The sequence below is a fragment of the Poeciliopsis prolifica genome, unplaced genomic scaffold (assembly GCF_027474105.1).
Source record: "Poeciliopsis prolifica strain line A6 unplaced genomic scaffold, Auburn_PproV2 SCAFFOLD052, whole genome shotgun sequence".
NCBI lineage: Eukaryota > Metazoa > Chordata > Actinopteri > Cyprinodontiformes > Poeciliidae > Poeciliopsis > Poeciliopsis prolifica.
The window spans coordinates 798,347-811,761 of NW_026562427.1; the positions used below are offsets into that span (position 1 = coordinate 798,347).

General features: G+C 42.5%; 2 protein-coding genes across 2 annotated transcripts; both read left to right on the plus strand.

The window, feature by feature from the left end:
- Positions 1-870, plus strand: LOC129378582 (fer3-like protein). The gene has a single exon (XM_055058914.1). It carries the CDS (start codon positions 445-447, stop codon positions 868-870), a length of 426 nt encoding a protein of 141 aa, XP_054914889.1. The 5' UTR covers positions 1-444.
- A 3,710-nt stretch (positions 871-4,580) lies between these two features.
- twist1a (twist family bHLH transcription factor 1a) lies at positions 4,581-6,700 on the plus strand. The gene is made up of 2 exons (XM_055058854.1): positions 4,581-5,362; positions 6,232-6,700. The coding sequence occupies exon 1, from the start codon at positions 4,781-4,783 to the stop codon at positions 5,327-5,329; it is 549 nt and encodes a 182-aa protein (XP_054914829.1). The 5' UTR covers positions 4,581-4,780; the 3' UTR covers positions 5,330-5,362; positions 6,232-6,700.
- Positions 6,701-13,415: the final 6,715 nt, after the last annotated feature.

Consider the following 13,415-nt stretch of genomic DNA (forward strand, 5'->3'; position numbering starts at 1 on the left):
TTCTGTTTGGTCTTCTCCTGGGCCAGTTTAAGTGTTAAAAGTGTCATTATTTAGCAGCAGAGGCCGAGAGAAGAGCGCAAACAAGAGTCTGTGACCTTCTATCGAGAGCCTCGGTTCTTCAGAAGCTCATTTGGGGGCCTCTGGGGTGCGGAGGACAACGCGTCAATTGGCGGAGCCCTCCAGCTTTCCTCTATAAGGCCATACTGAGAGGAGAAATACGGTCGATTTAAAAGCAGAGGTGGCGTGAAAGATGTGGCGCTGTGAAGAGGTGTGGGTGACTTATTAAAACCGCAGGGGGAAAAAGGCGCTTGGACTTCAGCCAAAGAGGATCTAATCCCGTGGAGAAACGTTGGAGGCACTTGTCGTGGTTTGGTGATCGCCTGGAGTCTGATTATTATTATTATTTTTTCCCTTTCGCCCTGCCAGCTGCAGGCAGACTCGATCATGGACATTCACGACTCCGTGTTCATAAACTTTGTCAGTGACATCAGCCTGATCGGGTTCACGCAGAAGTGCGCTTTAGGGTCCGAGGAGGCGGACGTCTCGCCGCGGCCGAGCGGCTCCTCCCGCGGCATGTCTCCGCCCGGCGAAGGGCGCGCGGGGCGTCCGGCGAGCTCTTCGCCGCGGTGCTGCAGCCGCGGGCCGTTTGGGCACGGCAGGTCCAAACGGCGGAGGATCATCACCGGAGTGCAGCGGCAGGCGGCCAACGTGCGGGAGAGAAAGCGGATGTTCAGCCTGAACGAGGCGTTTGATGCGCTGAGGAGGAAAGTTCCCACCTTCGCCTACGAGAAGAGGCTGTCTCGGATCGAAACGCTGCGCCTGGCCATCGTCTACATCTCCTTCATGATGGACCTGCTGGAGAACACCTGAGACAGAGCGACGTTATGTCTTACACACCAGTGCGTATAGACCAAAAATAAGTGGCTTCTGGGGGGGAAAAAGGAATAAACAGCTGCACAGTTAAGTAGTAGGAAACGTATGTGTTTTTATTTTTGCTTTATTACTATTATTATCAGGTAACCATGATTGGATTTGGGTTTGTTCCTTTTCTGCACCATTACCAACAGCACTCAGCGTGTGAGTGTTGTATCAGGCCTGAAAGGGGAATGGATTCGGTCAGTCGTGTTTCACTTGACCGTTCAATTATTCGCTTAATGAATCGAACTTTTTTTATTGATAGTTATTGATATAGTTTGTATTGATAGATAGTAATCTTGTGTTACCATGGACGTCCAAAATTAATAAAATTATTATTATTATTATTATTATTATTATTATTATTATTATTTACTGATTAAGCCCCGGTTATGTGGACTCCATTGGACAAATTAATGGACAGCCATATTAAATTGTGAATATTAAAATGAAACTTTGATAATAACTATTAACCCATATTGGTTAGTTCGTTTAAAACCGAAACCACCATTCGAAAAGGTCAAAAAGCATTTTTACATGACTTCCAACTCTGTAAAACTTTGAAATACCAGCTAAAAGTCCTGCACTCATGAGCGCCCCCTGCTGGCCCGGAGGCACTACGCGTGGTGTCCACGAGTTATCCTCGCAGTGTCGCCATTGGCTGAGAAGCGGGGTCAACTTTGATTGATTTCCTGTCCATCACAGGGCAGGAACAGAGACACGTAACCACGCAAACACAGAGTAAGCAAGAGGAACGCCACTCCACCAGCAGTAAATCAACCTATAATGGTCACGTTTTACTTTTTACTTTTTGGGTTTAGGCCAAAGCATCCAAAGATAACCGCTGTCTTCTCCCCCAAAATGATGTTGCTTACAAAATTCTACCTTTTTGTTTGTTCCTTCAACAACAAAAAAACTCCCCGCCTTTGCTTACGATGATGTGAACAGCTCAATGTTTGCTTGTGAAACCTGCTGATCAGATCAGAACTTCAAAAGGTTGACGGTAAAGATCGTACTGCGTGTTTCAGCACCTTGGAGAGTTACGCAACCAGACGTCTCACCTGGCTTTCGCTGTGCAGGTGAGCTGCTGACGTTTTTTTTTTGTTTGTTTGTTTGTTTGTTTTGTTTTTTATTCTATAATTTGACGATTTGGTTTTGTGAAGGGAAGAGATGAATCGTTTTAACCCAATCAAGAGTCGAGCGGCAGGTCAAATCGCAAAAGGAATCAATCGGAGCCTCCGTCAACTCGCACCTCCGAGACCAAGATGATCTCCCGGCTTCACGCAGTGAATCTTGGATTTGGCTTTCAAATCTTTTGCATTTTCAGGATTATTTACTGATAAGATCCACAAGCACACACACCGTAACCCCCCCCCCCACCCCCCACCCCCCTACCCCCTCCCACACACACACACACACACACACACAGCCAGCAAAAGAAAAAGGAAGTACTGCGTCTTCATTCATTCTATTTTTTCATCAGTATCATCACTGTATCCATAAATAACATTGTCTCTATTAGAGACTTTTGCTCACTGGTCAAGTATGTTCACGGCCACTCTTGTCCTCCCTCCGGTTCCACCTTTACCACGTATTTGCGTTTCGCTCCAGTCCCACATACGCGCCCCGCTGCGCGCAGCGTTCCGCCCCTGAGAGCGCCCTTGGACAGGACGGATCTTCCTTTAAACCCGAGCTGCTGTGCCGCGGTTCCCTGCGGGGACGTCGGGCCCATTTAAGTGCATACCTCGACGCGGGGCAGCTGACGGGGAAAATAAACACGTCGGTCTGCTTATAGGAGCAAAGACCTCCTGCTGGGACAACCTCCTGCGTTTCAGTGGCCTGATGGTTTTTCAACCACCGCTGTTCCCTTCTGAGGCGTCTGAACCTCAGCAGCTCGCTGAGACTTTTTGGCTGTTTTCTGTTTGCTTTGAATGTGGAAGAAGAAAAGGGGATGAGACTTTGAACATCAGGATCTCTGGATCTCTACTTGGAAAATAGAAGCTCTGGGAAGAGGCCGCGTTGTCATGAATGAAGTGAAAACTCGTATGTGTGTGTTATCTCGCAGAAAACACAGTGACTAATAAGAATGTTTTAGTGAATTTACACCTGTACATTTACTAAATGCACAATGTGTAATAAGTAAAAACAGAATTCTTTATATAATAAAATTAGTGGTAAATATTTTTATTTATTTCATAATTAGATTTTTATAATAATAATAATAATAATAATAATAATAATAATAATAATAATAATGGCCTATTATTATTATTATTATTATTATTATTATTTTATTATTATTTTTTTTTTTTATTGTTGTTGTTGTTGTTGTATGCTATTTAAAGTATCACTATGTTTTGTGAACCAGACAGTGCGCCTGGACTATCACCTTGTTTATAGAAGTTAGCTCTGCCCACTGACTTTGCAGGATGGAGCAAAAAGAAATGAATTCAGAATACAAAGCGGGGATCCGAGATAAGTAAATAAATACTCATTATATATACATTCTTCTAAGATGCAGTCAGTAAATATTATCGTTAAATATTTCTACATCCGTACTATGTGTAATTGCTGCAATTTAGATTAAATAAATATCTTAAATGTAAAATGTATGTATTTTTCCTTTTGTGATGTAGAACTCATTTAGCAAATGAATTGTTTTTGAGCTGGGCCACCTTTGCTCCAAAAATGTCATTTCAAAACATTTTGATATGATCAACAACTTCAGTTATAGGAATTTAAAAAGTGAAAGACTTTCACCAGCTTATTAAAACACAATTAAGTTTATAACAAACCCAGAATACCACATAAGGCCAAGAAAGCAAACAGATTTTGTTGCAAGGTAAAGGGTCTGTTTTCAAGTAAATTACTGGAAAGCTTAGTGGAAGGAAAATGTGTCCAAAGGCGATAGGGACAACTGCAGCCTTGAAACTAATGTGAATCCAAGCTCATTTAAAAGATTGGGGAACATTCATAAGGTGTGTGCTGCAATGGGAGTCGGAGCTTTAACAGTGGCCAGACGCTTCGCTGGTCACCTTCTTTGCGTTGTGCCACATGTCCAATCAAAAGGAGATTTTAAAAGCATCTTACAAGTCAGTGGAGCTGCAGTGTGGAGATACAGATTCCCTTTTCCGGCAGCAAATGGCCAGCAATTGTCCTCACACAGGTAACCACCATGGAGCCAGTGTGCTTCATGACAGCAAAATTGCCTCTCCGAAACCCCGTAGAGAATCTGTGGGATATCGCCAAGAGGAAGATGAGATTAGCCAGACCCAACAATGCAGACCTGCTGAAGGCCGCCACTAAAGCAACCTGTGGATGAAAACTGAGCAATATGGATGGGTGGGGGCCTTCCAACTCAAAGGAATTCCACTTATTTTTGCTAACTTTGTGCAAGACTGAAAGAAAAGAAGAAGAAGAAATTATCTCCACACAGCTCGTGTTTGCACAAGATGCATGATTTAATAACGTCGCCCCCACCACTTCCTCCCACTTCTGTGTGGAGAAGCTTTCGTGTTTTGAGGAGTTTTCCCTAAGCCTCCTTCTCCCGCAGTGTTATATTACACCCCTCCTCTCCCAATCGGAGAGTCCTCCCCAAAAATCCTCCAGCTCTCTCCTCGCTATAAGAGCCTGGGGTCGTCCCAGCCTGGCAGATACCTCTCCCTCTTTGTGGCGCACCACATTTCACAATTCAGACCTGAAACCACTGAGAGCCAAACGCCTAAATACAGCTCTCCTGTTTGTTGACGTATTTGTGACAGTTACCTGGGTCAGGGGTCAAAAACCGTACCATATCCTCAAAAAGGAAGACAAAAAAAAAAAAAAGAAAAAAGAAAAAGTCAGAAAAAGTCAGTCTGAGAAGACGATGCGGGAAGACGACTCCTCCCCGATGGACAGCGCTGGGAACAGCGAGGAGGAGAGTGACCGTCAGTTGCCACGGAGAGGGGCGAGGAAGCGGCGGGCGGCGCGCCGGAGCACGGACGAGGAGGAGGACGAGGAGGGAGGCGCGGAGAGCTCCGTCCGCGGCAAGAAGAAGTGCAGGAAGATCTGCGACGACGGAGGAAGCGGCGGCAGCGAGGCCAGCAGCGGCAGCAGCCCCGCGCGCTCCTTCGACGACCTGCAGACGCAGCGCGTGATGGCCAACATCCGCGAGCGACAGCGGACGCAGTCGCTGAACGAAGCGTTCACGTCGCTGCGCAAAATCATCCCCACCCTGCCCTCCGACAAGCTCAGCAAGATCCAGACGCTGAAGCTGGCGGCCCGCTACATTGACTTTCTGTGCCAGGTTCTCCAGAGCGACGAGCTGGACGCGAGAGGGAACAATTGCAGCTACGTGGCGCACGAGCGCTTGAGCTACGCGTTCTCGGTTTGGAGGATGGGGGGCGCGTGGTCCTTGTCGACCACTTCCCACTAACTGGACCGGGGATGTCTGCGATGAGGCATCAGGGTAAGCTGGGACTCTTTAGCATTCCACACCGCTGGAACCTGGGCTTGTTTCCAGTCCAACGTCTGCATGGCACCTACTTCAACACTTATGGGGTTGCATTTAAAGTCAAAGTCTGCGAAACGGACAACTGGCAGCTGGTGCTGAGGCGTCATTTGAACAGCAAAATATAATATTACGTGCATATCATTGAAAAGCAGTGAAAATAAATGTGTGTTTACCTGCAAAAAGGCTTTAGGGACTTATTGCTAAATCATATTTAAATTTTATATTATGTCATCTGTACAATGTATTTGAATGCATCGCATACCAGGTTTTAGTTTAATGACTACTGACAATCTTGGCTCGGTTAGTGCAAAGCATTGCACTTCCAACAATGTTTTGCAGAGATCTTGTTGCAAACGTCCATTTGCTGACACAGATTATCAGTGCAATAAGTGCAAGTCACTTTTTAGAAAGACAATGCAGACCTTTTCTCTGTCAAAAAAGAAAAGAAAAAAAAAAAAAAAAATATATATATATATATATATATATATATATATATATATATATATATATATATATATATATATATATATATATATATATATTATATATATATATATATATATATATATATATATATATATATATAGGCTATATACAAAATTTTATCCCTAAAGCATTCTGTATCAGTGCAGATAAAAAGTGTTTTACCTGCAACAAAAATCTTTAGGAATATGTTACTCACCAGGTTTTTGCTCCTTAAAGACTGAACAGAAACCAACTTTGGGTTGAAATCTCAAGACGTCATCCACAAGGAACGTAAAATCAGTGTTTGATTGCAGATATTTGATGTCCTGACGCACAATTTCTATTTCTTTCTTTCACAGACTGACAAACGAGTGACTCAGGCCAAAGACAGCCAAGGCCCAGGATCTGTTGCTTTGCTTCAGGCCTCTGAGGAAAGCAGCCCCTTTTACTTTTCCCTTTGCGTGGATTGTAATGTTTGCAAGGGGAGCACTTGGACTGCCAGGACGGATATGAAGAAAGAGAGAGACCACTGCGACTATGAATGTTGTAAAAACAAAACAAGCCCCTGACGAACTGCTCTGTTTTGAAACACGAGAGAGAGAGAGAAAAAAAATAACTCCACATTCCGTGACAATTTTTTAAGAAAAAAAAAAGAAGTATTTTGTATTTATTTTTGTACGCAGGTATGAAATTCCTTTTATCCCCTTTCTCCAATAAAGCTTATTTATTTTCAGGTTATCAAACAGTGTTGAATGGATAAACCATCTCCCCTCCCCTGTTGTAAATATTTGATGATATGTTAAATAAAGATAAAAATATGCAATCTTTCATCTCTTTCGGCTGTCTTGCTAGTTCGTTCAAGCGTTTGCGAGCATAAACAAGCTGAACAATGGCAGGGCTTTCACTTCAAGGACTTCTGGAATAATTTTAAGGTTTGAGTAAACATCATTTTCGTTGGTTGTTGATGAAACCCAAGGGAACTAAAGCCGGGTGGAGGGGGGCGGGGGGCAAAAGAAAACATCTCACACTGCTGGCATATTCAGCAGTGATTTCATGAGCTCGGGGATCTGGGAAAGCCATAATTATCTAGTGGTCTGTTTGAACGTGCTGAATTCAGAACCGTGGAAGGCATACATGATATTCCCAGATGTCCTCCAAGCCAGCATTGGGGGAGGTAGCTGCAGGTGCTTCAGCAGCTAGCTCTCAAGAGTTTTGCCAAAAAAAAAAAAAAAAAAACATGCTCCAGTTAATAAAGCAAATCGAAAACGTCTTTGTAAATGTATTTGTGAGCAATTTCCACTAAATAAAAACGAGAATTTAACAGCCTATAAAGAATGGGGTAGAATCTTTAAAAATCAAATGGCAAAACACTTTGCAGAGGTGTTGTAAAATGTTTGTAATCCTTCATGGAATTTTATGAAAAAAGTTTGTTGAACTAAGACAAACTAAAGCACAATGTAATGATTCTCATGAAAAAATAAAACTTCAAGCAGGATTAGGCAAGAGGCCTACAGTAACACTGATGTGAATGCTGTGTGAAAATCCACCTTTCTACATGGTTGTTAGGAGATGCTTATCGAAGCGTCATTGTGTTTTTGCGCCACAGCTTGCGTGCAGAAGGAAAAGCCATCAGCTCTGACCCTGAAGCCCCCGCTGACCAATAGGGGGGAATCGATTCCCACCCTTAGATTACCGTGGCTGTGTTATCTTAAACTTGAGGCTGTTGCTCTGACACAGAGGAATGTCACCTCTAAGGCTCCCAAACACGCACACAAACACATACAGGTTATAAACACAAAGAGGGAGATTTCTCACGCCTATGAAATGGGGAAATACATTCCACGCCGAGAAGGAGAGACAGGGAAAAGAGGGGGTCCTGCAACCCCGGCTCCTGCCCTCTTTGATGTTCGAAAGTAATGGCTTGACCGCTTGTTATCAGTGTGAAGGCATCTGGCTCTCCAGTTTTAAGTGTGCTATGATTTATAGACTCTTTGATGACTGACACAAACTCACGCACACTCTCTCCCACTCATTAATCACTGCTTTATATCGCCTCACGTTTGGATTTGCTGTCTCTGACCTGATCCAAACCAAAGGCGCAGGCCTCTGTGTGTGACACGCTGGCCGAAAGATGAATTACACCCTAAAAACAGGCCTGGGTTCAAGTGTGTTTGGCCGTTTAAACACTCCAGCAGAAAGTCTACCTGTCTCTCGTTTTGCTTTTCCCAGCGCCGCTTCTCTCCAGTGTCTCTGTGAAGATCCCCATTATGGACCAACAAGCCCTGGTTTACATTAACCCTCAACACCACAAAAAGACCGAGGGGGGAAGGAAGTCAGACTGAGACAGACAGAGGGAGAAGCAGAGTTGATTTGGAAGTCTGGTTTCCATTAGAGCTAATTATCTGTGTTTCATCTCAACCTAAAGAGTCAGTGTGTGCATATACATGAACATGTTTATGTGTGTACTGCAGATAGGTTTCACGTATGCAGCTGAAGTAGAGGTACTCGTGCCTCCAGCCAGTCTTTGGGGCACATTGCTTAACTCCTCTATTAATGTGAGTCACTGTGGAATAAATCAATGAAAAATGGTTGGAAGAGCACAGAATGTCTTTGCTTCAGAGCCAGACGTTCAGATTCATTGCTGATCATTTCCAAAGTCTTTATCTTGAAAATTTGCATGAACGTTTTTGAAAAGCAACCTTTTTTTTTTTTACACTTAAACAGTGCCCTGCAAAGGTGTACATACCAATGATAACTGTGGAGGAGCCACAGAGATCCACAGTTCAGATGGGACGTGCAATCAGCAAATCTGACCTTAACAGAGCGGGAAGAAGAAAGCCATAAAAAGGCAGGCTCATCGATTGCCAGAAATTGCAGATGTGAAAGACAGTGTCCCTGACAGATGTGACCAAAGCTGAACCAGTTCACACCACTATTTGTGGAAAAAAAAAAAAAAAAACCCGGACGTACTATCTGAACAGTGACACGGTGGTGGCAGCATCACACTGTGGTAGCAGTCAGAACCGCATTTGGATTAGGGAAACTTTGCAAATAACCCAAAGCAAATTGTAATATTCCTGTGACCCTCATGAACCTAGACATGTCAATGATAGACTTTCACACTGGATGAATGTAAATTCCCATTCAATAAATCACAATATTATTGAGAAATTATTTTATTTCAGAAACTTTATCACTAAGTGAAACATAGTGATAGATAATTACAGACAAATCTGTGTTTTAAAGACTCTATTTCAGTTAATTATGGTGATTTTCTGCTGGAAGTTAATGAAAACATGACATTTAAAACCAATTCAAAATAAAAAATGTTTTAGTCTCAATGAAAAGTATGTTCAAAATGTTCAAAGCATACTTTTAATCTGACAAATGAGCCTCACTGGAATTAATATTGTAATTGATTGAATTAGAGTTAAAGTCAGAATTACTGATGGCCTGGGGTTAGAGTGGTTTAGTAGTGTTGTTGAAAAAGCATGAGTGGGAGTGAAGAAAAAAACGACTTGGTTGCTGAAATTATTATTGAGCAAAACTCCCATGGGGCTAGATGTTCATACCACCCAAGTGTGATGATGGATTGAGGGTTTTCATAACTGTCAAAAGCAGCAAAGGGGGAAAAAATACTAAGAATACCTCAACTTCTTTCTGTGAAGAATAGCAGCATCCAGGTTAAGTGGGAAGTGACATTGTAGAATAGCACATTTCACAACTCACAATCCCGGAAAAGGTCCGTGTTAAAACAATGCCAGAATGGAAAGACTATAGCGATGACATTACTCAAGCAAAGGATCACAAGATCATTTCTAAAGAATTTAAAGTAATTTCACCGTCAGACTGCTTAGACATAAGTGTAAAACATTAAAGACAATTGCCAAGCATGAAGCTTTCCAATCTTTAAAAAAAGAAAAGATCAATACAAGGTCCTCAAAGAAACTGGAATGAATGATAGAGTTCAATCTGACTTTACAGAACTCAATCAGCAGGTTAAATGGCAGGCTGTTTGTTGGTGCCAGCAGCACCCATCAGTCTTGACACTAGATGTGACTGGTGTGGAAGGTATCCATGACACAACATCATGAGTTTTGACAAAACTACATCATGCAGTGCTCAGTGAAAACAAAATGCGGTGCCTGGCAGAAACAGATGGTCTCCACTGTCTGTCAAGCACGGTGGGAAAGTTTTGGGCTTGTTTTGCACATACTGGGTCTTGTGGTTAGAAAGTTGAGCATAAAATTCTCTATCAACCACAGAACTATGAAATCAAATGTCAGGCCATCAATCCGGACTTTTCTTGCTGTGTCTTTGTGACACAGCAATAAGTCTACACCAGAATGACTGGCAGGAAGTAAGGCTTGACCAAGTCAAAGTCCAGATCTCAATCTAACTAAAACACTGCTGTGGAAATTGTCTCCAAAAGACGCGACAGTCTGAGCCATCAAGTAAAGCATCAAGTTGTTGTTGCTGCAAGCCACTGAAAATGAGGAGCTCTTTCTTTTTCCTGACTCTTAAGTAAATGATTTCTAAATTGCCTCAATCGTCAGTCAACATAATTGTCAAACAAGCAGTGCCAGAGACCGATCTGTGGTAATAATTCATCAATGAATTTTCTTTGCCTGAGGTTTAAAAGTTTGTTTTTTTAAAATTAGCAATTCCATATCTTTTTTTTTCTCAGTGTGACTTTTCTAAATTTGTTTATGCAACCTATTTGTATTTAAGACCAAAATGCATCTAAAAATGGTCAGAATGAATAATGGGGCTATTGCCGACAGAGGAAATGAGGGTAACCTCCTTGTTGGCCTGGCTGTCCATCAATCGGAGGAGCAGCGGCTCACACATATACCCTGAGGTCGGTGCCAACAGCACCCATCAGTCTTGACCTGTGACCTTTCAAACTCCCCTGCATGGAATGAAGTGACCCCCAGCTGGACCACAATGCTCACTCCCACAAAATCCACACTCGGTCTGCTAAAACTCAACAATCCACAGGCGAAGGAAGCGTCAGGAGAACAGACAAAACTGGCAAAGACCATGGAAAGGACCAGGCCAGCGAAGCGATGAGAAAAGAAAAAAATCTGAGAAAGATGGGAACAAACTCATAAGAATCCTTTGAGCTTCTCCTGCCCACGGCTGTTTATCTTGCAGATTGAGTTAAACAGAAGACCTTTATGACTCTCCACATACCAGACAATATCGCAGCAGCCTCGCTTTACAAATATAAACACGGAGCGCTTTATCAAAGACCAGCACAGCTCAATCAAACACATGGGCTCTTTCTCCTAACTTAATTTACCGCTCCTCTCACAAAGTGCCCTTATTGAATTCAAGCTTTCAGAATGTTTAATTTCGGGACCTTTTAGGAGGTCTGTTGATTAAGGTTAAAGAGGTTTTTCTGTGTTTACCTTTTAAAACCACAGCGGCTTCTTATCATGGACAGATCTACAGACTATTGCTATGAAAAAGACCTCGGGTCACACACAGAATGACATCTGAGAGAGGACATTGTTCGCTCAACATAGGCCTTTGGACAAGGTGAGGAATGTGTGGGGAAATTCATGCTTCCTCGTGTGAAAGATTGCTGAGAGCAGCTTTGATTCGTCCGATACAGGCTCACCCACACACACACGTACAGTTGCATCATCCTGGGATTATATAAGGGTTTTCGAGCCTCTCTCTGTTGAAAGCAATAAGAAGAGCGCAGCCGTAGTTTATTGGCATTCCGGGGGAACATGAGTGAGTGTGCACAAACACACACATCAGGGCGGAGAGAGGGACGTCTTGGCAGCAGAGAGACTCCAGCCTCGGTGTTGGTCCACGGGGAGCTGAGCTGGAAGAGAAAATAGACATTAAAAATGTACAGTCTTCCCTCTGGTGTTAAATGTGGGGTGGTCTCTCTCTCTCTCTCCTTTTCCGTCTCCACCTTCTCTACCTCTATCTCCTTGCTCCCTCTCTCATTACTTTGAGGTGGTCTTTCTACCTCTCCCTTGATCCACCGTTCCCATCTTAAATCAACCCCCTTTCTCTGTCTTCTCTCATTTTATCACATAATCTTCCAAGCTCACTTCCTTCTCTGCTTCAAACTCCGTTTTCTTTCCCTTCTTTAGCTTTTCCAAAACGCTCTGTGTGTCTTTTACTTACCTTGTGCCACTCTTGAAAAGTTTGTGCAAGCACGCGCAACAGGGCGAAAACCACAGCGAGACAAAGAGAACGATGTTGGGACTGTAAGAAAACAAAGTCTTGCTGATGCAGTGGTAATTGCCAGGCAGCATTTTCCTAGCCAGTTGTGCTCTGAATCAGTGTGTGGGTGTTTTCTTTCTTCCTTTCTTTCTTTTTTTCTTGTTTTTCTTTTTGACTTTGCAAAAAGTTTAATATTAGAACATGATATGTGCTTCTCTGGCTGGTGTTTTTCTGTCTGCGTGGCTCTCGAAAGGTGTTGGTTGTGCGATTTTATAGGGCCGGTGTTTGGTGTCATTTGAACCTTTCGCGTGTTTTCTCAGCTCTTGTAAAACTGGCCTAAATGCCCCATAATTCTCCTCTCCCTCCGGGTGCCTGGTTAAGATTAGTGCCAACTTCCCAAGTTTCTCACACAAACATGGACACACTTGCACACATGCACACAGTGATTTGAACCGTTTTCTTGGCATTCTTACAGCAAATGTAAAGTAGAACGGCCTTGTAAAAAAAAAAAATAAAGAAAAATAAAGAAAGGCAAAAAGGCCCTGGGACCAAAAGTACATATTGTAAAAAACAAACAAACAAAAAAAAAGATGCGCGGTAGAAACAGGGATCTCTGTTTCCAAACCGAAGTTCAGACAGAGGCTGGATCATGAACTTTTGTTGATAACAGAGTAAATGGTCCTTTTGGTCTTTGATTCCAAGCACACATCATTCATTTTGCGTAAGAAAAAGAAACCCAATTCCTTACAATATTTACGCCTCCATGCAAAAGTGCCTAGAACTTTTGACAATTTGACACTGAAAACCTTTTCTTTTCTTTTTTTTAAAATAGGTTTTAAGGTTAGAGAATAACACAAAGTACTGCAGAACTATGAAATACAATTAATAAAAAAAAAACATAGTTTTCAATCATTTTGGAAGAAACAAACACTGGTTTTCAGATGTTCTGGGCCCACACTTTGCATTAACTGTGTAGGAGTTGTCAATGTTAATACAGCTACTACACTTTTGGTTTATGTCACCACCTCATCTAAAGATAACAGCAGAGCCCAATTCCTTTACTGGTCTGGCTGTATGTTTCCTGGTCCTGCTGGAAGGTAAACTTGGGCTCTACTCTACAAACTGCAAGTCCAGCTAAAAATGTTAATGGCAGAAAATGTTCAACATTTTTTCTCACTCAATTCTGAAAGTGAAACTCAAATCGCATACACCTTCATTATGCGTAGTATGAAATATTTCAACCGCTTGTTTCAAGTAAGTGTGACGATTATCGGTTATAAATAATGGAAAATCAAAATCCAGTCTTTCAGATAATTAGAATATTGGCAAAATTCGATGTACTGTAAACATAGAA